Below are 24973 nucleotides of genomic sequence, written 5' to 3'. Positions count from 1 at the left end.
AAAAACAATGGAAACCTCAGCTCTGTACGAATTCAGGTTCTAGAGAGGGATGGGGGGGGGGGCAGCCAGAACGAATTTCCTTAGAGGAGGCTTATTTTCCCCGCACTAAGGCAGACAGAAATAATTGAGCAAGCTAAAAATATTTCCCCAAAGTTTTACCTCAGTAAGTCATTGGAGGGGGTCTATCTGGGTCATTCGTTTGACTTGGGAGGGCGGAAAAGGAGAGGAAATCACCCCGGGCACCCGAGGCGAGGGGGTTTCATTTCAGATATGAAATTTTTGAAGCGTCTGCCGGTTGTTCGTCTATTCAGAAACCAAAGAGGGGAAGGGGAGGGAGGACTGACACAAAGACCCAGCTCAACCTCGGGTTCCTTCACGCTTCTCCCCCTCACGCATGCGGATCGAGGGCTGAAAATACGAAAATACCCCAGATTCCGAGTCGGGGATACAGATAGGTGAGAGCTGCCAACCGCCTAACGGGACCTGCCCTGCTTTCTCGCCCCCTTTTTAGCACCCCTGCTGCAGGCAGCCCTCTCCCCACTTTCTTTATTCCCGTTCTCAGCGCGGAAGCAGCGGGCTCTCTGGGATAACTTTTTGCAAAACTTTCCCCTCTTCAGACCAGCCTCCCGGACGGGGATCTCTATCCAATTTCCCTCAGAAACACTTTACTTTCTCCCCCACGGGGCCCCACGGGGCAAAGCACCTCACACTCCCTCAAAAGTTGTCTCAATCACACAGGAACACTTGCCACCTAAGCCACACCAATCAATATGACAGCTTTACAAAGATCATGAAGTTTGGTGCATTTGTGCTGCGTGGCTGCCGGAGGCCTGGGGCTGGGCTGTCCCATCTCATTCCCTAAGCGGCCCCGGCCACCGAGATGCTCAGCTAGCCTAAAGCCTAGAAGTCACTCCCCAGGCAGGGTGGTCCCTGTCCGGTCACTGCTAGGTGCTTACTGCACAGCAGCGGTCTGTCCTCTCCACCCCTGCAGGGTGCCCGGTGACTTGTCACCCCGGGGAGGGGTGCCAGTGATGGTCAAGCTGCAGCACAGCTGGGTGGGCAGTTCCCCACCCCCACCCCCAGCGTGGTCAGCGTGTAGGTGGTTTGAGCGGAGTGAGTGACAGTGAATGGCAGCCACGTGAGCGTCACAGCTGGGCAGTTCGGCCACCCCAGACAGACGGGGTCATGGGGGGGAACTCCCCTGCACTTGACACAAAAGAGCCCAGAGCAGAGCAGAAGTGGGTGGAGCTGGGGGCACCCTCGGTCCCCAGACACTCTCCTCTCGCTCCCTATCTTAAGGGACTCTGCTCTCCCTATCCCGGGGTTGGAGGGGCCGGCTCAAGTCTTACTCCAGGAAGTGGTCTGCGCCGAAGTGTGGCAGTAGTCCTCAACCGCCCGCAAACATTCACGCGACCCCTCCCCGCGTGTCACCGCACGCCCTGGAGTTGGCGGGCACCGAAGAAGTCCCCGCAGGTGGAGGTGGGGTTCCAAAGGACACCGTCCCCCGCCCTGCCTGTCCCAATCCTGGCCAGAGGGGCCAGAGCAGCCGTCTGCTCCACACACGGAAACCCCACTCTCCCTCAGTCCAAACCCACCGGGGCCGAGACCCGAGGGGGAGCTCCCGCGGCCGCCCCTCCCCCACGCGCCCCTCCCCCACGCCGCCGTCCGGCCACCAGGGTCTCCGCGGTCCTTCGCTTGGCCAGGGAGGGGGCCCTGGCTTCGCCTCGGCCGTTTCCTGCCTACCCCCTCCCCGCCGAGAGTAAAAAAAAAAAATCTCCTCCTCCTCCTCCCCCGAAAGCCGCGACCGAGTGGCCCGGTCCGCGCGCGCAGCTCGCGCCCAGCGCTCTCCAGCCCGGGCGGCGGCGGCGGCGGTGGCGGTGGCGGCGGCGGCGGCGGCGGCGGCGGGGGAGGGGTGCGGCGGGGGAGGGGAGGAGGCCTGGCCCGGCGGCCGTCGCCGCCACCCGCCCGGACCGCCCGGACCGCCGCGGGCCGCCGGGCCCGAGACGGCGCCCCGCGCCCCGGATTCGCCTCGGCTCGGCCGCGCGGTGGGTGCCTCGCCCCCGCCCGGCTTCGCGCGCCCGCGTCTCCCACTCGGGCTGGGGGCGGGGGGGAGTTGGGGCGGCCGCTTACCTGGCGGCGGGGGCGGCGGCGGCGGCGGGGGCAGCGGCGGCGGCGGCGGCGGCGGCGGGAAGAGGTGGCAGCCGGGGGGGTTGTGGCGGTCGCGGCCCCGGTCGTGGCCCGGCCCGCGCCCGAGTACTCCCTCGTCGTCGTCCTCCTCATCGTCCTCGTCGGCCGCCTCCACCTCCTCCTCCTCCTCGTCGCCCTCTTCTTCCTCTTCTTCTTCCTCCTCCGACACCACCATCTCCTCCTCCTCCTCCTCCTCGTCCCTCAGAGGGGAAGCCATCCTGTGGCTCTGGCCCCCCCACCACCCCCCCACCCACCGCCCGCCCGCCTCCCCCACCGCTACCACCACCACCTCCTCCTCCTCCTCCTCCTCCTCCTCCTCCTCCTCCTCCTCGGCGGCAGCGTCCTCCTCCTCCTCCTCACCGCCTCCCCCAGCCCCCCAAACCCCCGGGCCACCCCCCTCCAAAACCCCCACCCTCGGGGCGGCCGTCTGAGGAGGGGGGCCAAACCACCCCTTAAAATTTTCTTGGAAAAAATTGAGAGACTTTTAACCCTCTTTCTTTCCTCCCAAGAGAACAAGAAAGGGGAATTAAAAAAAATTGTGTGTGTGTATATGTGTGTGTGTGTATATATATATGTATATATATAAAAGTTTTCGACTTTTCTCTACCCCCCTCTCCGTTGCTTTAAATATATTTAAATTCTGAGGGGGGCGCTCAGAAATATTTCACAGAGCTGAGGCACTAAGATGGCCGCCTTGAAATTATTTTTAAAACAACCCCCCCTCCAGCACCGCCACCCCCTCCATAAAGAAAGAGAGGGGGGAAAATCCCCTTTTAAACAAAATGGCTGGCTTAATATTTCATGTTTCACCCCCCCCATTCTCCTCTCTGTTGTACCCCCATCTCCAAGCTTCTACCCAGAAACCCACAAATTTCCCCCTTTTTTCATAACTGATTAGTGAACAGATTAATAGAGATATTTTCCTTGTGTACTGAAGTGTGTGTGTGTGTGTGTGTGTGTTGGGGGGGCATGAAGGATTTCTGCATAAAACAAAAATGGCTGCTGTGACTGACTCCCCCCCTTATAAAAAATATTTGAGGGGGGGCATTAATCAGTACTCATGCTCAGTCTGACATCAGCATAAATTGTTAAAGGTTAACTAGTTAGATACTAGTACAACTAGATTTAATTTTTTTCTTTTCTTTACTAGTCTCTTCCTCCCCACCTCCCCTCTCTAAAGAAAAGCTTTTTTTTTTTTTTGAATACTTCAGAAGGGAGTGGTTTGATGTGAAGGGTTTTTTTTTCCCCTTCAGGCATTGAAAAGGAAAAAGATGAAATATATGTTTACATATAACTCTGTTTCTACATACCTCATTGAAGTCAAAACGCATTTAATTGTGTACGTATCTTTTAAATTAGAAGTGGTACAGGATTTTTTTCTTCTTTCTTTAAAAAAAAGTGACAAAAATCCCAGTGACTTTTGGGGGAGAGATATGAATAGATACGATGATTGAGTTTTTTCAAAGGAGTCCATGTTTGATTCTCCCCTTTGCCCAGCCTTTTCGGTGATTTGTAATTGTTGTAAATTTTATCGTCACTGTTTCCCCCTTTTCCTCGCCTTTCCCTCCCCCCATTGCTCAGTTGTAAAATTCATCTGACTTGAGAAATTAATTTGGGGAAAATGGAACGAATTTTTACAATAAAGGGGAAAGAGTCAAGTCTGAAGATTGTGAAATGGTTTTCTGTTCTCTCCCATTTCAGCGCGATTCCCTTCCTGCATGATCTCCAACACTGATAAAGTAGAAGCAGCAGGTACGGTGGAAGAGAAAAGTGACTGAGACTGAGAGAAAGAAAGAGGTAGGGGTCACACACAGTCGAACTTCCTGACCACCCGAGTGTTTATCTTAAAGTGGTACCAGGGAGCACATGGACAGCTGGAAAAGAGTGCAGAAGTTGCTGGAAAAGAGTCCAGAGAGGACCAGACATAACATAGACCTTGCCCATGGAGCAAAGAAGGGAGGGCCGGGCCCTCCGTCCTCCCCTTTTTCCTTCCTGTCCCCCTTCCCTCACTCTCCCTGCCCTTGCGTTCTTCTGGTCTCGCTTTGCCCCTTCTGTCGCTTCCCATCCCAAGCCAGCCGAGGGAGTTGTTTCTGTCTGGGTCGTTCCTCTCCGTGTCCAGTGGAGGTGCCAGCCACCCAGCTCCCGCAGGGCTCCACAGCACCCTACGAGGGAGGGGCAGGTGGGCCGCGGTCAGAAGGTGTCTGTGACAAAGGGGGCCACGCTGACCGTTGTATATTGGCTAAAACGTTCTCTAGTGGTGTTCTGCTGATGCACTCACTGGCTCAGTTTTCGTCTTTATATTTTGTAACCTGGCCTTCGGGTGCTCTCGCCTCTGCTCCTGTGTCATTCCTGAGCTGAGTCCGACTCCTCTTCCTCTCCCATTCGACTTCGCTCTCCTGTTCTTTTTGGCAGTCTGCACTAGTCCATCTGAGTCTCCCCCTCCTCTCCAGAGGGGCGTGTGTGCGTGTGTGTGTGTGTGTGTGTGTGTCTGTTTCTCACTGAGACTTTTTTCATCCCTTTGATTCTCAGACTTTATCACCTCCAAGTGACGTTCCCTCTCTGTCTGCTGTTTACTTCTGTCTTCCGGTCTCTGGCTGCGTGTGGCTCTTCCTCGTGTGCGCCCGACTCTCCCTCTTCCTGGCCCCCTCTCTGTGTATCTGTGGATCACACTGTGTCTGGGAAAAGAGTCTCCACATTGTGCAGCCTCTGTGCCCTCCCTGCCTGCCACCCATGCTGTGATCTGCAGGTGTGGGCAGCCAAAGGGGGCTGCGTGCGTCCCTTACAAACCTTCATTGTTTTCTCTCTTGAATGTGCTTTGCCTGTGGGTTTACTTACTTGCTGGATTCTCCCTCTCCTTGTCTGTCTCTCCCTCTACCTGTCTGACATCTCTCCTGCCTGCTCCCCCCTTTCTCCATGCTGACCCCTCGGTTCTGCCCGCCTGCCTGTCTGCCTGCTCCGCCTTGACTGGCTGGCGGCCTCTCCCTCTCCCTCTCCCTGGTTGTCTGTCTGCTTCTCTGGCTGTTTGCCCACCACTCTCTCTCCAGCCATCTGTCTCCTTGCCTGCCTGTCTCCATCACTTCTTGAGCCTGCATCTCTCGGTTTATCTACCTTCCAGGCCCTGCGATGGCTCCTCATCTTGGTTTGCCTCTTATTTTGCCCTTCTGCTTGTTGCTCCTCTTACTCATGCCCACGTTCATCATTTTTCCTTGGCTGTCATTTGGTCTGTCTTCTTGCCTGTCTGCCCCCCGCTTGCTTGCGACTATCCATCCCATGGTTTAATGTTTCTTTCTTTTCAGTCTTCCTATTGATCTATTTTCCCCCCTTTGCTTCCCCTCTGCCAACTTCCCCTCTTTGGGGGTGACCTCGCTCTCCCCTAAACCTCGTAGGTGACCCCCTCGCCCCACAGGCTTCCCTGCCTTTCTGCCACGCCCTGCCCTGCCCTCTCGGCCGCTCGCCTCCACTGTGGTTGTCGTCTTTTCCTTCTGTCTCTGGGATGGCTGAGGAAGCCACCGTGCAGTGTTTCCGCTGCTCCCCAGTCTCTCGCTGTCTTCCTGCCTTTTTGCTGTCTATCTGCTTGGCAGACTCTTGCTGTCCACATCTGTTTGCTTTTCTTTCTTGTCCCCATTCCCGCCCCCAGTCATTTTAAATTGGTAGTAGATACCCATGGTATACAATTTTTAACGTACAAAAAGTATACAGGGAAAAGTAAGCCCGATCCTAAGCCTCCTCCCCATGCTCAGCCCCTCTCCCCAGAGACAGCCGCAGTTTTACTTTTCTTGGATTCCGCTCCAGAGAAGTCTACACACATCCAAGTCTGCCTGGGCTTCGCTGAGCTTCCTACTTCTCTCCTAGGTCTGCAGGAGGCTCCTTCTTCTGTCAGCCTGTCAGTGCGACTTCCTCACTGCGCTGGGTTTGCCACCTCTCGCCTCTTGTCTTTTTGATTCTCCTTTATGGCGCTTGTCTGTTGATCGAGTGCTTGCTGGTTGCATGCTTTTATTATCATACCTCGAGAGTGCTTCGGGAGGGCTTGCTCTCTCCTAATCTCCTTTTCTACTCGGCATAGTAAGCTGCCTTGATGACAGCTCACCCTTGTTGGTCTCTTCATCCCAGAAATATTAATTAAGAAAAGACCTGAAAGCACCGCAGTGCAGGAGAGACACCAGGTTGGTACAGGCATGGATAATGAGTGTGGAAAGGCTGCCCGCAGCCCTGTGCTCACACAGAGGAGCCGCAAGCCCAGGCTGCGTGTCCCACTTGGTCTGTTTGAATTCTTTAAAGGCACCTGCACCTCCATCCTTTTAGGCTGTTGACATAGGCCTGCCCAAGAAGTTTGTCCTTCTAGTCTAAAAAGTCTGGCTCCTTATTGCAACGTTTCTCCCTTCCTGCCCTTCCTCTGTCTCTTCTCCTGAGCCACCGTAGAGACATTGTAACTCCTTGGAGGGTGCAGTGAGCCCCTAGCCAGGTCTCTGAGAAAGGTGATGACAGAACTTCTACACCAGGCACTGTTCCATTGCTGCTTTTCTGCTGCCTGTACTCCTGAAGGTAACTGTGTCAGCCTCACGTCTGTGGCTTTCCCTCCCTCACTTCTCTTTTCTTGGGCCTGTCTTGGTCTCCATTCTAGCCTTCGTTCTGATTGGCCGCCGCCCCTCTCTCCTGTCTGATTGGCCTGTATCCCTCCATCACCCCATCTGTCTGCTGGATCCTCTCTGCCTGCCTGCACTGTGATGTGATAGCACTCTATAAATTAGAAAGCACTGTTACATACAACACTGTGATCACTTTGTCTTCCTCCTTACTCGATTGTTTCCTTCCTTCTCTCTCCTTTCTGTCCACTTATCTGCACTCCTGTCCGTGATCTTGCCTACCTCTCTGTCAGTCACTCTCCTTTTTCTCCCTGCTGGCCTGTCTATTTTTCTGCAAGCTGCTTCTAGCTCAGTTCTGTGTCTGTCCTTCTGTGTTTTCAGGTTTCTCTATACTTCTTTTGCCTGTCTGTTCTGTCCTGAGGCCTTTTATCTGCACCTGTGTGTCTCAGTGTCTCCAGCTGCTTCTCTTTCTGCTTCTGTTTCAACATGGGCATCACTCTCTGCTTCTTTCTGTACTTCAAAAAATTAAAAGATGAAAATCCCTTATGACTAATTGGTAAAATTGGGCTGGCACCGCGACTCAATAGGCTAATCCTCCACCTTGTGGCACCGGCACACCGGGTTCTAGTCCCGGTTGGGGTGCCGGATTCTGTCCCAGTTTGCCCCTCTTCCAGGCCAGCTCTCTGCTGTGGCCAGGGAGTGCAGTGGAGGATGGCCCAAGTGCTTGGGCCCTGCACCCGTATGGGAGACCAGGAGAAGCACCTGGCTCCTGCCATCGGATCAGTGCGGTGCGCCAGCCACAGCACGCCGGCCGCGGCGGCCATTGGAGGGTGAACCAACGGCAAAAGGAAGACCTTTCTCTGTCTCTCTCTCTCTCACTGTCCACTCTGCCTGTCAAAAAAAAATTTTTTTAAAAATTGGTAAAAGAGAATATTTTTGTTTCTAATGAGAAGGCCACAAAGGTGGGGGATAAGGAACTTCAGACTGCTGTCAGACGCAAATCAGAAATTAGGTAGACCCACCTCGCCAAGAAAAAGACCCAGAGAAAACATTGCAGGGGACTCCCAAGCCAATAATTACACGATTTATTTGAAGCAAAAGCAAGAAACTTACCTAAAGTAATAGTTCCTCTTTTGGATCACAGAAAGTTATAAACATTTCCCCCATAAAATATATATATGCAAAATATCATGTTTGTTTTTCATGGTGTTATAAGTATTCTAAAGACTCTGACTCCAGGTTAAAACTCTGGTGTTGGGGACCAATGAGAGTAACACAACTAGACACGTCCTAATGCAACAAGCAGATCAGATGACTAGAAACACACTTTGCAATCTGTGATTCTCCAGAGAGATGTTAAGAGATTCCTAGTTGTCTTTTTTTTTTTTTTTTTTTTTTTTTTTTTTGACAGGCAGAGTTAGTGAGAGAGAAAGACAGAGAGAAAGGTCTTCTTTCCGTTGGTTTACCCCCTAAATGGCCGCCACGGCCAGCGCACTGCACCAATCCGAAGCCAGGAGCCAGGTGCTTCTCCTGGTTTCCCATGCGGGTGCAGGGCCCAAGCACCTGGGCCATCCTCCACTGCACTCCCTGGCCACAGCAGAGAGCTGGACTGGAAGAGGAGCAACCGGGACAGAATCCGGTGCCCCGACCGGGACTAGAACCCCGGGTGCCGGCGCCGCAGGTGGAGGATTAGCCAAGTGAGCCGCAGTGCTGGCCCTTAGTTGTCTTTTGAAAGGTATGTAAATGCTGAGGATATTCTAGATTTCATCATAGAATTTTAGAGATCATCTAAATCAGTGATTCCCAAATGGCTAAGGTTGCCACCTCTCCTTTCTGGAAAAGTCTGTCCTTTATCCTGAGGTTATATATTTCTTACATAGAATAAGTAGATAATTTACATACTATGGGTATATGCTTACATTTTATATTATTATATAGTACATATTAATATGTATTGTTAAATGCATATATAACACAAACACTCCTATGTTTATAATGTTAACAATATCCTTTTTTTTTTTTTTTTTTTTGACAGGCAGAGTGGACAGTGAGAGAGAGACAGAGAGAAAGGTCTTCCTTTGCCATTGGTTCACCCTCCAATGGCCGCCGCGGCCGGTGCGCTGCAGCCTGCGCACCGCGCTGATCCGATGGCAGGAGCCAGGTGCTTCTCCTGGTCTCCCATGGGGTGCAGGGCCCAAGCACTTGGGCCATCCTCCTCTGCACTCCCTGGCCACAGCAGAGAGCTGGCCTGGAAGAGGGGCAACCGGGACAGAATCCGGCGCCCCGACCGGGACTAGAACCCGGTGTGCCGGCGCCGCTAGGCGGAGGATTAGCCTAGTGAGCCGCAGCGCCGGCAACAATATCCTTTCTAAAAGTCAGATAGATGTGTATGGAATATATTTGTCCATTTATGGACATGTATAGAGAGATCTGTTCATGAATAGATTTGAGAGAGAGAGCAAGAAAATTACTTTTTATACTTACTATATTTGAAAACTCCTTTGAAAAATCTTCAGTATACATACATGTACCTCTTTTATAATTTTTTTAAGATTTATTTATTTGAGAGTGAGTCAGATAGGGTAGTAGTGACACAGAGAGATTTCCTCCATCACTATTTCACTTCCTAAATGACTGCAACAGCCAGAGCTGGGCTGATCTGAAGCCAGGAGCTATGAGCCGGGTGCTTCCCTTTGGGTCCCCCACACGGTGGCAGGAGCTCAAGCACTTGGGCCATCCTCCACTGCTCTCCCAGGCGCATTAGCAAGGAGCTGGATCAGAAGTGGAGCAGCTGGGACTTGAACTGGTATCCACATGGGATGCAGATGTCGCAGGACCCACTATGCTACAGCGCCAGCCCCATCTCTTTTGTAATTACAAAACATTTTTAATATCTTAAGAAATAATAGTGATGAAGGTATAGGTTTGGGTATTGTTTTTCTAATGTCCTTATTAGCAGAGTGAAAAATCAGCAATCCCATGTTGATCATTAACATTTCTTTTTAAATTTTATTGGCTGTTGAAATCTAAAAGTCTGGGATTTATCCTTTAATCTAACTGTCTCTTCATTTCACGAAGGAGGAAGTTTCAGACATATATAAATCTGCAGTAGTGTGCCGGAGCCGTGGCTCACAAGGCTAATCCTCCGCCTTGCGGCGCCGGCACACTGGGTTCTAGTTCCGGTCGGGGCGCCGGATTCTGTCCCGGTTGCCCCTCTTCCAGGCCAGCTCTCTCAGCTGTGTCCCGGGAGTGCAGTGGAGGACGGCCCAAGTGCTTGGGCCCTGCACCCCATGGGAGACCAGGATAAGTACCTGGCTCCTGCCATTGGATCAGCACGGTGCAGCGGCCATTGGAGGGTGAACCAATGGCAAAGGAAGACCTTTCTCTCTGTCTCTCTCTCTTACTGTCCACTCTGCCTGTCCAAAAAAAAAAAAAAAAAAAAAAACTGCAGTAGTAAGGAATAGCTAAATAAACTACACAGAAATAAGAAAAATTGGTTGTATCCACGTGTATAGACATGGTAAGATTCTTTACCATATAGTTGAATGGAAAGCAAGCTGCTAAACAATGTACACATTATGGTATTTTAGTTTATGTTTAAACAAACTAAAAACAATGCTGCCTTTTTACAAATTAATTTATATGTATCTAAATGTCTTTAAAAATTCTTGAGGTGTACATACTAACCAATAAAAGAAAGAATGCTTTGGCAAAGGATCATTAGGGGGCATTTGGTTTCATTGTTCACTTTGAATCTGCAGTGATGAAGTATTTATTTATTATTTGTGTAAACAGATTTAAGTAGTCTCATTGATCACATTAGCAAAGGGAGCCAAGGGGGGTACAAAGTAGTACGATTTCTCTAAAGAAATCCTTCCTCACCCACCTCTAGCTCTTTGACAGGAGAACGTGGCAGCCGAGTAAGTGAGTGGATGTGATGTGGTAGAGCTGGGAGCACTAGGGAGGCTCCGCCGTGAAGACTGAAACAAAGAGAAAAAGGCAAGGTACACAAGTGCATATCCTGATATTACGGGAAAAAAACAGGGTACGTTTTGAGAGAACCCAGAAAGACTACTAGTTACCAATGGGAAGAGGAACTTATTTTTACATCGTGCATCTCTAAAAGCTGCATAAAAATTTTTAGTGATCAAGAGGGGAAACAGAAGACCAGGTGGAGGGAGGGGAGGTGTATCTGAGATCAGGCTTGAGCACACAGAAAAGTTACCTAATAGGGGCTGACGCTGTGGCATAGTAAGCTAAGCTTCTGCCTGTGGCACCAGCATCCCATATGGGTGCTGGTTCAAGTCCCGGCTGCTCCTCTTCCAATCCAGCTCTCTGCTGTGGCCTGCTTGGGCCCCTGCACCTGCGTGGGAGACCCGGAAGAAGCTCCTGGCTTCAGATGGGCCCAGTTCTAGCCGTTGCAGCCATTTGAGGGGATTGAACCAGTGGATGGAAGACCTTTCATTCTATCTCTCCCTCTCTTCTGTCTGTAACTCTACTTTGCAAAATAAATAAGTAAAATCTTAAAAAAAAGTTAATAATATGATGATTATAAAACCCAAGCATTCAGAGAAGAGAGATCTTGGGGAGGGGGAACATCAGTGGAGAGCTGCCATATGTAGTTGTATTTAAAGTTAGCCCCAAAAGATAAACAGGATTTATATAGTAGAGGAGGGAGAAAGGCAGTCTAAGTAAGAAAGGATTTAGGGTGGCAGGGCCTGTGCGTGCCAGCATTGTAGCATAGCAGGTTGAGCTGTGGATTGCAACACTGCCATCCCATTACCAGAGCACCAGTTCAAGTCCTGGCTGTTCCACTTCTGATACAGCTCCCCACTGATGCCCCTGGGAAGGCAGCAGGAAATGGCCCATGTACCTGCTTGCTCCCCTGGCATCCGTGTGTCAGACCAGGATGGAGTTCCTGGTTCCTGGCTCCTGGCTTCAGCCTGGCCCAGAATTGACTGTTGTGGCTATCTGGGGAGTGAACCAGCAGATAGAAGATCTCTTTCCCTCTCTCTGACACTCTTTCAAATAAATAAGTGAATCTTTATAAACAACAACAGAAGTATTTGGGGCAGGTAGTTAAGACACCTGTGTCCAGTGTGAACAGCCCCAGCCCCAGCTCCTCCTTCCAGCCTCCTGCCAGGCAGGCAGTTGTGACTGACTTCCTGCACGGGAGACTTACTTGAGTTCACAGCTCCTGACTGTGGCCTGCGCATTTTAAGCATCTGAGGAGTGACCGAGTGAATGGGAGGCTTGCTTTCTCTGCCTCTCAAATAAATAAAAAACTAAATTTTGGGGAAAAATAAAACCTTGTTAAAAAATTAAATACATGGTGGCCGGCGCCGTGGCTCACTAGGCTAATCCTCCACCTTGCGGCGCCGGCACACCAGGTTCTAGTCCCGGTTGGGGCGCCGGATTCTGTCCCGGTTGCCCCTCTTCCAGGCCAGCTCTCTGCTGTGGCCCGGGAGTGCAGTGGAGGGTGGCCCAAGTGCTTGGGCCCTGCACCCCATGGGAGACCAGGAGAAGCACCTGGCTCCTGGCTTCGGATCACATAGTGAGCCACCATTAGCGTCCATTTGGGGAGTGAACCAATGGAAGGAAGACCTTTCTCTCTGTCTCTCTCACTGTCTAACTCTGCCTGTCAGAGAAAAAAAAAATTGTGAGAAACCATTAAGATATTATTTATGGAGGTTTTTAATTTAAAATTTTATCTATTACTGAGAACTGTTTGATGGCTTAAAAGAATATAACCTATATCAACCACAAAGCATAATACTAAAATAAACATTTATTAATGTGGCTTATTCAATATGATATTAGTAATGTCTTTAAAACCTCATGTGGCCTCATGTGGTCATATCTTCCACCTTACTCTCCTGTCCCATCCCCTGTATCCTGAACTTGTGCTTATTATTTCCTGTCTTTCCTTTTTTTTTTTTATTTTTGACAGGCAGAGTGGACAGTGAGAGAGAGAGACAGAGAGAGAAAGGTCTTCCTTTGCCGTTGGTTCACCCTCCAATGGCCGCCGCTGCAGCCGGCGCACCGCGCTGATCCGATGGCAGGAGCCAGGATCCAGGTGCTTATCCTGGTCTCCCATGGGGTGCAGGGCCCAAGCACCTGGGCCATCCTCCACTGCACTCCCTGGCCATAGCAGAGAGCTGGCCTGGAAGAGGGGCAACCGGGACAGAATCCGGCGCCCCAACCGGGACTAGAACCCGGTGTGCCGGCGCTGCAAGGTGGAGGATTAGCCTATTGAGCCACGGCGCCGGCCACTGTCTTTCCTTTGACATTAGTTCCCTTCCCACTTGTAACTCCTTAATTTTCCACAGTTTCAGATGCATACAAAAGTTTGCCATAGGAGCTGGTGTTGTGGTGTACTGGCCCCTTTCCATCAAATAAGGGGTACATTAATAAGAAGAGGAAGATTTAAGCCCCAAATTTTTGTCTTTGCCTTCTACTATTTTTTTTAACTTTTTCTTTTTTTTTTTTTTTTTTAAGATTTATTTATTTGAAAGACAGAGTTACAGGGAGAAGTAGAGACAGAGAGAGACGTCTTCCATCCACTGATTCACTCCCCAGATGGCCGCAGTGGCCAGAGCTGAGATGATCCGAAGCCAGGGGCCAGGGGCTTCCTCCAGGTCTCCCACCGTAGGTGCAGGGGCCAAAGCACTTGAGCCATCCTCCACTAGTTTCCCAGACACATCAGCAGGGAGCTGGATTGGAAGCGGAGCAGCTGGGACTTGAACCAGCTGCTGTGCCACAGCGCTGGCCCCCTGCTAGTTTGATCTGCCTTGAATGACAATTTTGATGAACACTGGATAGCTGCATACAACATGGCAGAACCAAACACCTTTCTTCTCCCATTTGCAATTTCTTAATACAGGTTGAACATCCCTAATCTGAAAATCCAAAATCTAAAATGCTTCGAAATCTGAAACTTGTTTAATATTGATAGGATAGCACGAGTGGAAAATTCCACAGCTTACACACGAGATAGTTTGCAGTCAGAACTCAAGTGCACTAAAAATATTGTATAAAATTCCCTTCAAGCTGTTATGTATAAGGTGTAAATGAAACATGAATTTCAGGTTGGACTTAGGTCTCATCCCCAAGATATAATATTTTGTATATGCAAATATTCCAGAATAAAAAAAAATCCAAAATTTGAAGCGCTGCAGAGGTCGCAGTGCCTCCTGTGCTGCGGGCAAAGCCCCTGCTGTCCCAGCAGAATCACCTGGCCGGCGGCTTCACTGCCCAGGCGGACTTCCTGCTTCCCCTCCTCTTGCTCTCAGGCCCTTTCACCCTCCAGCTCTCAGCACAGGAGAATCTTTTTCATTTCAAACTAAATTAGCCATAATGAGGAAATTAAAATCAACTAATTTTTAAAAGATGCTATATTCCAAAATTGTATAATTCCTAAAATGTATTTCAGAGACAATATTGAAGTTGCCCTCTCTCTCCATTAGAGGAAGTTTAAATCAGAGGTAACACCTGGACTCCAAGGTCAGCCACTTACTGTTCTTTTGGGCTTTTTTTTTTTTTTTTTAAGATTTATTTATTTATTTGAAAGTCAGAGTTACAGAAAGGCAGAGACAGAGAGAGAGATTTTCCATCCGCTGGTTCACTCCCCAAATGGCTGCAACTGCTGGAGCTGGGCCAATCCCAAGCCAAGAGCCAGGAGCTTCTTCTGGGACTCCCACAAGGGTGCAGGGGCCCAAGCACTTGAGCCATCTTGTACTGCTTTCCCAGACCATAGCAGGGAGCTGGATTGGAAGTGGAGCAACCGGGACTTGAACCAGTGCCCATATGGGATGCCCACACTGTAGGCAACAGCCTTACCTACTATGCCACAGTGGTGTCCCTGGTTTTTTTGTTTGGTTGATTGTTTTAAGATTTATTTTTATTTGAAAGGTAGGGTGACAGAGGGAGAGACAGAGATCCTCCATCCTTTGGTTCACTCCCCAAATGCCTTCCAACAGCTAGAGCTGGACCAGGCTGGCCAGGAGCCAGAAACTCCACGCAGGCCTCCCACGTGGGTAGCAGGGACCCAGGTGTTTGGGCCATCACCTGTTACCTTCCTGAGTGTGTTAGTAGGAAGCTGAATCAGAAGCAGAGGAGCTGGGACTTAAACCTGCACTCCAGTACACGATGGGCGTTCCAAGCAGCAGTTTAACCCGCCACGCCCCAGTATCTGTCCCAACATACTGACTTTTGATTCTCAGGGGTCAGCTCCCTCATCCATAAGCCAGGGATATTAATGTCCACCTCACAGGGTTGTGGTGAGGATTAAGTGACCTAACTTATGTAAAGCACTGGCTATAAGGCGGCGTTCTGGGGAAGGTGTTTGGTGTAGCAGATATCCTATACCGGAGTGCCTGGATCAGTACCTGGCTTCTGGCTCCTGGTTCCGGCTTCCTGCTCATGCACATTCTGGGAGCAGCAGTGATGCCTCAAGTGACTAGGTTCCTGCCACCCACATGGGAGACCTAGTGAGTTCCTGGCTCTACCATTGTTCAGTCCCTCCCATTGCAGGCATTTGGGAAGTGGATGGAAGAGTCTGTCTCTCTCCCCTCCCCTCCATCTTCCTCTTCTCTCTCTCTTCCTCTCACCTTTTTAATAAATAAATAATGTTTAAAAAGAAGACACTTGCTAACTGGAAGCTGTCCCTCTAAACAATCTGTTTACTATTAGCCATTAATTACTTCCAAGAGATTCACTTAAGATGGTTGCCAGGTGAGAGTATTCCTGACCCGAGTTAGGAATTGCACCTTAAACTGAAGGCGCAGAGGGCTGGCTCCAGTTCCTCTCGTTCCCAGTAGCTGGCCCCACTTTCTTACTTTGCCTCACTTCATAGTAACTCAGCTCTGACGTGATAGGAAACCACATTTTACTCGACTCAGATAACTCCTCGTTGAGGTACAAACACTACTGGGTTGGGAACTGAGTATTAGTCACAGATACGGTCTGTGAATTTTCTAATCATGACAGATGTTACCTGAATGCTGAGTAATGCCACATCCCTGGAGATCCCGAGGGAAGCATTTCTTACTAAATAAGGAGTGGCTAGTGCAAGAAACAGGAAAGTAAACGAAAATTGTTGAATACCTTTCTAAGGACCCTATACAGGGCTCGGCATTTCCCAGACCTTCTCATGTAATGTTGTCAGCAACAGTGTGAGAGGCTTCTGTCTGGGTGACTGGGTCCTGCATGATGCCTGCTGTCCTTCCCATCACCTTCTATTACCCCTACTTATGGTTGACAAAATGAAATCCAAAGGAAGGTAAGTATTCTGTCTGTGCATGTATCAAAGCCAGAACACCATTCCTTCTGCCCGGACTCTTTCCTAAGAATATCCATGCATACCTGTCCAGCTGCAGCCTGACTTCTAAGAAAGCCGCGGCTGCCTCCTGTTTGCTGGATCCATGGACACCAAGTCCAGTCTTACTTCACCGCTGTGTGACCCTTCACAGTGGCACCACTCCCTTCTCTCTCTTCCTTTGGCTTCCGTGGCACTGTTCTGCTGGGGCTGTCATGCCTCTATAGCTCTTTCCCCCTCACCCAAAGATTGATTGATTGATTTGAGAGGCAGAGTTACAGACCGAGCTAGGGAGAGACAGAGACAAAGAGATATCTTCCATCTGCTGGTTCACTCCCCAAATGGCCTCAATGGCCGAAGCTAGGCCACAGGAGCCAGGAGCCTCGTCCAGGTCTCCCATGAGGGTGCAGGGCCCAAGCACTTGGGCCATCTTCCACTGCTTTCCCAGGCCAGAGCAGAGAGCTGGAATGGAAGCTAAGCAGCTGGGACTCGAACCGGTGCCCGTATGGGATGCTGGCGTGGCAGGCAGAGGCCCAACCTACTACCCCACAGCGCCAGCCCCCAGCTCCTCCTCTGGAACCACCCCCCTCCTGTGGGTGCTGTTCCTGCCAAGCCCTGTGCCTGGATCACATCTCGCGGTGACCTCCCCGGGACGCTGGCTCCAGTCACCGTCTGCCAGCGATTCCCACAGCTCAGGCTGCAGCCCAGCGCCTTCCTCAGGACCGAGTGCCCTGCATCCAGCACTGTCTGGACATGTGTACCTGCACGCCCCCGGCACCTCACGTGAGCAGCAGAGTCCTCTCCCAGCAGCCCCTTCCCACCAGCGGACTCCCCAGCCTCCCAGTCACCTTGACCCCACCCTGTCCTGCAGACCCCTTCCCAGTCAGTGACTGAGCAACTTCGGTCCATCTTCTCTGCTCTCCAGTGCCACTAACCCGGTCCCGCCTGCCTGCATTTCCCCCAGACTGCCGCAGTGGTGTCACTGGTCTTTGTCTGCACGTGATCTCTCCGTTGCAGTTCCTTGACACCACAGTCAGGCGTCACCTCTTTAAGATCTTCACTTGATCATGCCCTCCCTATGAATCCTTAACCCTGAGTTGTACACTTGAAAAGGATGCATCTTTATGGTATATGAATTATTTCTTAGTTTAACAAATAAAATGATAGCTTGACCTAGTTTACAAAGCCTCCAAGGGCCGGGTCTCGCTTCTGCATCTCTGTTGCCCTGCTCCCCTCACCCCGGCCCCTCCCAGCCTCAGCATCCACGCTGCTCGTCCTCCTTAGCTCTCCACTTGTCTGAGGTTAGCATGAGCCGCTTATTCTCTCCTCCACTCTCACCCTCTCCATCCTCTTCACTTGGCTGACTTCTCCTTGTCCTTCACGGCTCCCCAGAAAGCCGCCTCGAGTTCCCTCTGACCGAGATAGGTTCTTCTGATGTGTGTTCCTGAGGCATTCGAACTCGGCCACGTTGTATTCCTCCGCCCATAGGGACTTACTGAGCAGCTGTTCTGGGCTGGGTGCTGAGCATTTATTGGTAAGGAAAATGGGTGGCCCCTGTCCTCATAGAGCTCAGAGCTTAAAAAGATGGATATTAAGCAGTAAGTTTACTAAATAATTATAATTATGGCATTTCACAGTGGATGTGACAAGACTTGACATAATTGGAGGGGGCAGAAAAGACTTCCCCAAGGAGGTGACATTTGAGCAACTTCCAGGAGCAGGAGTTGGCCAAATGAAGCGTGGAGGGTGGGACAGTTAGCAAGAAGGCTCTGACAGGAGTCAGGGTGGGGGCCTGAGAAACCGAGGGGCCAACATGAGAGAGAGCGCCTGAGAGCCAGATCACGCAGGACCCTGGATCTTGGGAAGAGTTTCCTACTTCGTCTTAAGAAGTAGAAAGTCTTTGAAGACATTAAAGGTGGAACTTTTTTTTTTTTTTTTTTTTTTTTTTTTGACACGTAGAGTTATAGACAGTGAGAGAGGGACAGAGAGAAAGGTCATCCTTCCGTTGGTTCACTCCCCAAAATGGCCGCCACGGCTGGCACTGCGCAGATCTGAAGTCAGGAGCCAGGTGCTTTTTCCTGGTCTCCCACGCAGGCGCAGGGGCCCAAGCACTTGGGCCATCCTCCACTGCCTTCCCAGGCCACAGCAGAGAGCTGGACTGGAAGAGGAGCAACCAGGACTAGAATCTGGTGCCCATAAGGGATGCCGGCGCCACAGGCGGAGGATTAACCAAGTGAGCCGGCCCCAAAGGTGGAACTTTGAAAGCTCTCCTTGGCTGCTGTGTAAAAATGGATTCATGATAAGATGCTGACAAACTTCTCTGAATCTCCAACTAAACTGTAGGCTGTTTGAGGGCAGAAATTGTGTCTCATTATTGTATCCAGAGTCCACCATTGTGTTATGCGTTGAGAAGATTAAGTGATTTAATGCAGTAAATGCAGCTGTGCAGGTAACACAGATCATCACTGTGATCATCAGAGACAAGCCTGACCATCCCGCCAGCACTCTCATGATTGTCTTTGCAGATCTTTAGTGTATGAGTGTGTGTGTGCACGCTCACTGACCTCAGCCTTATGGTCCTAATGATGGGGACACATCCTGAGAAATGTATCATTAGGCAGCTCCATCATTGTGAGAACATCATAGAGTGCACTACACGAGCCGGGATGGCCACAGTGTCATAGGTGTGTAATCTTAGGGGACCACAGTCGTGCATGCAGATCTGTTGTTGACCAAAAGGTTCTCGGACACAGAACTGTAGGTATTTAGCATAACTATCTGAAATGATCTTCTCTCCTTGTTTATTATTTATCCTGCCCTAGTGTAAGCCCCTGGAAGTCAGAGATCTTTTCTGTCTCATTCACTGATAGATCCCCAATCCCTAGAACAGAGCCTCTGGGACAAAGAGCTTAATATCTTCGTTAATAAGTGGATGAGTGGCATTTTCAACACTGCTTGTCTAAAATGTCACTAGTTCCCACCCAGTATCCATTCTGGCCTTGCCTAGTAAGAGACCTGCATTTTGGATGTCAGTATAAAATATTCACTATCCCAGACTCCCTTGCGGCTAAGGGTCATCATATTATGTGTTTCATTTCAATGAGATATAGTCAAAAATCTAGAAAAATGTTTGCCTTCTTTTTATAGGCACTGCCTTTTCTTCTGTCATCTTTTCTTCATTCCTGCCTACATTCCTGCAGCCAAAAAGTTGGTAACCATGAGGACAACAATGAGGAGACGGGAGAAACCTGGTACACTGATGACCTAGCAGATTCACTATTGCACTAGCTCCATACCTCTTATTATGTGAATAAAATTAACACCTTGTAGGGTTAGGCTTCTGCTACAAATGGCCAAGTATAGTCTCAACCCATACACTATGGTGGAGTAGTATTTGTCCCTCGAGGTTGAGCTCTCGGGGAAAACTTATGTAATTCATCTTCCTTAGTATTTTAGGAGACTTGGAAGAATTTCTCACCAGAAATATCACTCTCTCCAGTTCTGTTCAAAGACTGACAGTGATCAGATAGCAAGGGACCCCACCTCTGGCTCTTGAGTTCCCGGAGTCAGATAGTGGGGGCTACTTATACCATTCCCTCCTGAAGGAAGCGTTTATTGCTGCTCTGTGGCAGGCCCTGTGTGGCTGCTGGGGTACAGAGGTGACTTCTTCAGACGGCTGAGGCGAGATGTCTGAGTCCCCACTACACAGTAAGCTCCCCAAGGACAGTAGTTGAGCGGCTCCCGGTAAGGAGACCAGTGCTAGCAGTCTCCGTACCAGCTTGTTCGTCACCTCAGCTTCTTTCCTCATCCTCATCCCCACTTTTAATGGTCTCACTTCACCGACTTATTCACCAGTTTTCAAAAATGCTTCCCATGTGGCTAGAATACCCAGTACTTAGGCTGCCTATTTGTCTGTATTTTGAATGTCTAACATTTGACTTCTAAGATACAGATCATCCAGGTTTCTAAATTTGTGTGCTTTTTTACAACAAAGCCAAGTGTTTTTGCTGACCCGTCACAGTGACTGTTCTGACATGAACATACCTACGTCGTCTCCCCAGACTCAGCTCTGAGGCCGGGTGCGTTCACCTGACCCTGATGTCATCGCTGAGTGCTCCAGTCCCAAGTCCAAATGATGTGTCCCCTCACTCAGCTCCAAAGTGCAGCCAAGTCGGAGACAGTAAGAAAACCCTTGAATCTAGTCAGGAATTCAGCTTTAAAAGCTTCAGGAATTTTTGCCATAGAAATGTGGTGAATGTAACACAGGTGGAGACAGGCTACTGAGACAGGTGCGAAGAATCCTGGGACCACTTTGTATATCACTGTTGGTATTTTACGTTTTAGGGTCTTTAAAGTTGTGTGTGTGTGTGCTATTTCAGGATAGCTGTTACTTCAGGACAGATATTATTTTGAGAAGCTGATGGAAATTATAGCGTCTTTCTCAAGAATAATAAATACCTGCACACACACATGTAGAATTTAGAAACATTTTCACGATGTCCAGGTTACAAATCCACCTGTGACTTGCCATGAGGGAGGAAACATTCTGTACCCTAATTTGATCCTTCTTCCTCTACCTTTTCACTTGTCTCGTGTGTATGCTTTATGATCCCAACGAGTAGGCAGGCTTCCCGCAAGGAACCAGTGCCTCCTCATTACTCCCCAGTGACGGGTGCGTGCAGGGGCCATGGCTCATGGGAAATATTTGCCACTTGAGTCCTCTGAGGCTGCTGTGGCTTACTGAGGGCAGGCAGCTCTGCTTCCACAACGAGAGGTCACTGCAGGAGGACGTGGGCCCTCGGCTCGTGTTCTGTTTACTTTCTAGGTCTTAGGTTGAGGCGTTACTTACAGACTCCTCGTGCAGATACTGAGAGAACAAGACAGTGTCTGGTGGAGCTTTGCACACAACACACGACTGCACTCTGCTGCCTTTCAGCTCCCTCAGCTGTGCCCCTTGCCCCGCACCACACACACCTGTAGGCAAGACCCTGCTCACCATCCCACAAGTCACTTCCCATAGGCACTCTTCCCTGGCATGTATTCACAGCAGGAATAGACCTGATGTAACAGAATGGTGGCCCTGTGGTTTTGCCTTCTGATCTTTCCCTCCCCTGTTTCAATCTGAAAGGGCGCCCTCAGTACTGACTTCTTGGGAACTTGGCGGGGTTTAAAGGGCCCTCTCCCTGACTCTGTAGGCATTTACAGCCATCTGGTGGCCATATGGGGAAATGACAGAGGGAGTGGCCCAGAAAAATCTGGACAGAAAAAACCTCTATGGAGTAACTTTTGTTCTTAGATCTGCGGGAAGCGGAGAGAAACCTGTGGGTAAAGACTACAGCACACGAGCCAGCAGTCCTAGCCCTTGGTCCCACACTGCCTCCCAGGACACAGCAACCCACCCAGCCGTTATTATACTGAACACTGCATTCCATCAGTTTATTGAGCAGCAACTGTGTAGCCAGCAGTGGGAACACAGCAGTGAGCAAGGTGGGCCAGCTCTCCGCGCAGCAAGCTTACCTAGCAGTCAGCCAACCACTGACAGCACTTGACAGTGGAGCGAGAACCCTGAAAAACGCATGGTGCACAGGGGAGATCTAACAGTCTTGACCTACACCAAGAAATGAACAGCGACAAAAAAGGTCTGAGAAGAAAGATTTAGGACCTGCCAGGTGGGAAGCGGGAGAGTGTGGCGAGCAGCGACCACCTTTGGCCATGAGGCAGGACGACGCTTGGTGAGGCCTGGTGTGCGGGCACAGCGGACCCACAGGGGTGCTGCGAGACAAGTGGTGCAGGGCCTTTGGATTTAGAACTTTATTGCAAACACAACAGGAAGCGGGGAAGCAAGAGCTCACTGACCACAGGGCGTGAAGGGCAGAAGTGGAAATGCAAGGACAAGTAGGAACTCTGTACAGCAGTTTACACAAGCGGTGGTGGTAACTGGGAAAATTACTTGGGCCATCCTAGGCTGCCTTCCCAGGCGCATTAGCAGGAAGCTCTATCAGAACTACGGCGCTGGGACTTGAACCCGCACTTCTGTTCTTGCTGCTGCTGCCAGGGTTAAAGGGAACCAGATGTGACTGTGGCCCCTGTAGAGGTTCTCTCTCAGCCACCAGGAGAGCTTTCTGCCTGACTTAGCCCCTCCTTTTGGGAGTCAGCATTTCACAGTCAACCCCGTCTCCCTCGCCTAAGTGCAGGGCCCTTCGTCAGAGAAGCTGCTCACCGAAGCGTCCCAGTGCACAGGCTCTCCCCCACTGCAGCTTGCTTTTGAGTCCGTGAGTACCCACCTCTGCCCAGAGAAATTCAGGAGAGGCGCTTTGCTGAGGCTAACAAGGAAGTAGTTGGCCGTCCTCACTGCCTCGCCTTTGCCGCTGGGGAGCTCCCTTACGGAGACGGTAACTGCTCCCCAGTGCGCACGAAGCCTAAACAAGCCAGTGTCCCAGAGAGTGCTCTGAGGCTGGCGTGAAGACAGACATGGAGACGGTCCCTTGACAGTGAACAGAGCTCAGACTTGGGGTTGGGAAGTCTTGGATTCGCCTTCCGGCTCTGACGCTCCCTAACTAACATGCCATAATGACATTAAGTCTTTCTGGGTTTCAGAAGAGTTATGCATAAAATAGCAGTAGGATGCCCACTTTTGGGGGTAGTTATATTGGGGAATATAATGTCCCCAGCACAGTATCTAGTCTGAGCGAGCCGGATGCTCTTCAGAAGGGAGAGAAGCCAGTTCTGTGTGGTCGCTAGGCCATTTCTGTCCCTGTCTGTAAATCCCATCTCTACTGCTGTCCCATCTCCATGATGGCCACAGCTGTCCTCCATCCCTCGTCCCTGTGTGGCACTCCTCTTTCTGTTTCTATCAGAACGTCCTACCTGAGCTCGGACTCCTGGATCTCCCTGATCCAAGACACCGTGCCTTCCTGTGTCTTTCCTAAACATCTGCTCACGTCTGGCATTCTCCCCGATTCCCTCAGAGCACCTGGTGGTGGAGCTGGGGAGCAGCTTCACACTTCGGAAGAGCAGGGACCACAGAGGGGTGAGGGGGTCTAGGCCCAGGCTCCCCACCTCTTTTCCTCAGCACAGAAAAAGTCAGACTCGAGATCTGTCGAGTCCACATGAGCATAATCTCCTTTCCTACAGCTCTGTGAGGTCGTCATTGAAGTAGAGCAGTATTGCAGGAATGTGGAGCGAACCATCCATGCTGAGAAAGTCAAATTCCTCCTCCTCATCCCGGATCCCATTCTCCTCCAGGGTATCATTCATGTTCAGATTCTTCCCTTCGTATTTCCACGTGTAGCTGGCTGCATGTACGTTATAGGGCAGGTAGCGGTGGAGGATTTCCCACATTGACTCCAGAGCCCCCACCTGGAGAGACAGGGAAGCAGCCCAGCCCTGGCACCACAGCCTCAGGAGGAAAGCATGCAAGGAGGGGGCGCACAGGCCCACCTGTCTGGACAGCAGACAGTTCTCAGGTGGCCCTGAATTTAGGGTCCAAGCCAGCAGCCCCTCACTTTCTGCCTGCTTGCATCAGAGTAGGCTAATAATAACGTTGGACTGCCGTCCAAATCAGCAGTGTAGGAGTTTCCAAGACCCACCGTCCCTGGCTGCGAGAATGCGGTCCCGGCACGAGAAGGAAGCCGTCTCATAGCCTCACAAGCCGGACACCCTACAGGCCCCCGCCCTGGGGCCCACGCAGCCTGCTTCCCCCAGCCACCTCAGGGTAAAGGGGGAAAACAGTCCCAGCTGTTCTGGGGCACGGACAGCCTGAACGTCTGCGGGATCCCCAGCTCCTTCCAAACTGTCCCCGGCACCAGTTCTCACCTCCAGCGTGTGCTCCTGCGACGTGAGCGTGTTAATGATGCGGATGTTCCGGGTTTTGGGAGACAGCCGTCCCACCTCGTATTGTGAGCCCAGCCACCAGGGCTTCCCGAAGTCATTGGCCCAGTCCGAGCGGGGCAGCTGAGGCGGAACGTGCACAAAGCGGCCCCGCGGGGTGCGGTACCTCAGGCAGCCCGTCAACGGATCTATGTGCTTGCGGATCTTTAAAGCAAAGCCGGGGGGGGGGGGGTCAGCGGCGCAGGCTCAGGGGACCCCCGCTTTTCCTCCCCACCCCAGCTCTCCGGTGCCCCTCCTCCCAGCCCCGAGGTCCAGCACAGCTCACGTCTTTGGTCTTGGGATCAAACCAGTGGCTGATGTCCTGGCCCGCAGCTTCCACGATGGGTTTCAACAGCAGGTCCCCTGGGAAGGGGCAGCTGCCGTCAGCGCCGGCCACCCCAGAACCGGACACCACCCCTCTCGCGCAAAGAACACACACCCCGGCCCGTCGCGGGGCCCTTACCCTTGTATTCCTCTGCCAACGGCGTGAGGTCGTACACGTATCCTAGGTAGGACACCCAGAGGTCCTCGGGCTGGTTATGTTCGGCCACCTCCGCGGGCGTGAAAAAGCGCCGCTTGAAATACTCGAACTCCGGCCCGGCCACTAGGCCCCGGCGCGGCATGGCTCTCGCCCTACTGGTCGCCGGCCCCTTTTGTGGCTTCCTCGCTCGTCAGCAGAAACTACTGCCTGCTCCCGCTGGTCCAGGAGCTAAGCTGAGTGCGTTTGTCCGCTGACATGGAAACCATTGTCCTCTCCCGGCCACCGTAGCCTGAGATTACCCACCGTAGCCGAGGCGGGGCTTGGGCTGCGTGCGCTCCTGGGAAACGTAGTCTGAACTCGTCCCGATCATTGTATCGAGCAATCGAGTTAGTTCCGAGAGAAAGCGAACACACTTCATCTAAACTCAATGGCCTGTGCTGCACGAGATGTTTAGGACGAACTGTCTCCCGAGGCAGAAACATAAAGTGAGGAAGGCCAGCACGAAAGAAGGCAGCCTCGCTAAGTCACGTGGCTCCC

The 24973-nt window shown here is 51.2% G+C and overlaps 2 protein-coding genes and 1 long non-coding RNA gene across 22 annotated transcripts in view; 1 reads left to right on the top strand and 2 right to left on the bottom strand.

Annotated features, from left to right (window-relative positions):
• CHD3 (chromodomain helicase DNA binding protein 3) overlaps window positions 1–2426 on the bottom strand; it is a 25946-nt gene extending 23520 nt beyond the window's left edge. For all 14 annotated transcript variants that reach the window (XM_051825211.3, XM_051825216.3, XM_051825218.3 and 11 more), the window contains exon 1: window positions 2131–2426. In XM_051825211.3, the coding sequence (XP_051681171.3) occupies window positions 2131–2404 (274 nt within the window). In that variant the 5' untranslated portion in view covers window positions 2405–2426. The remainder of the gene's footprint in view (window positions 1–2130) is intronic.
• On the top strand, window positions 1916–19436 carry LOC103351471 (uncharacterized). Of its 3 annotated transcripts, XR_016223777.1 has the most exons (5): window positions 1916–2045; window positions 3889–3984; window positions 10663–10774; window positions 14203–14273; window positions 19234–19436. It is a non-coding gene; the product is annotated as an uncharacterized LOC103351471 (long non-coding RNA). The 3 variants fall into 3 exon arrangements; XR_016223776.1 differs by lacking the exon at window positions 14203–14273; XR_016223775.1 differs by lacking the exons at window positions 10663–10774; window positions 14203–14273.
• CYB5D1 (cytochrome b5 domain containing 1) lies at window positions 3322–24973 on the bottom strand. Of its 5 annotated transcripts, XM_070061368.2 has the most exons (5): window positions 24419–24918; window positions 24242–24318; window positions 23902–24120; window positions 10657–10750; window positions 3322–3573 (listed from the first exon to the last, which is right to left on the bottom strand). In XM_070061368.2, exons 1-5 carry the CDS (start codon window positions 24576–24578, stop codon window positions 3437–3439), a joined length of 687 nt encoding a protein of 228 aa, XP_069917469.1. In that variant the 5' UTR covers window positions 24579–24918; the 3' UTR covers window positions 3322–3436. The 5 variants fall into 5 exon arrangements, with proteins under 5 accessions (XP_069917469.1, XP_069917470.1, XP_051681202.1 ...); XM_070061369.2 differs by lacking the exon at window positions 10657–10750 and having other exon boundaries at window positions 3502–3573; XM_051825242.3 differs by lacking the exon at window positions 3322–3573 and having other exon boundaries at window positions 10532–10750.

Source organism: Oryctolagus cuniculus, chromosome 17 (genome assembly GCF_051225735.1).
Source record: "Oryctolagus cuniculus isolate XC-2025 breed Fujian yellow rabbit chromosome 17, ASM5122573v1, whole genome shotgun sequence".
Taxonomy (NCBI): Eukaryota; Metazoa; Chordata; class Mammalia; order Lagomorpha; family Leporidae; genus Oryctolagus; species Oryctolagus cuniculus.
This window is presented reverse-complemented; position numbering and strand designations above follow the sequence as displayed.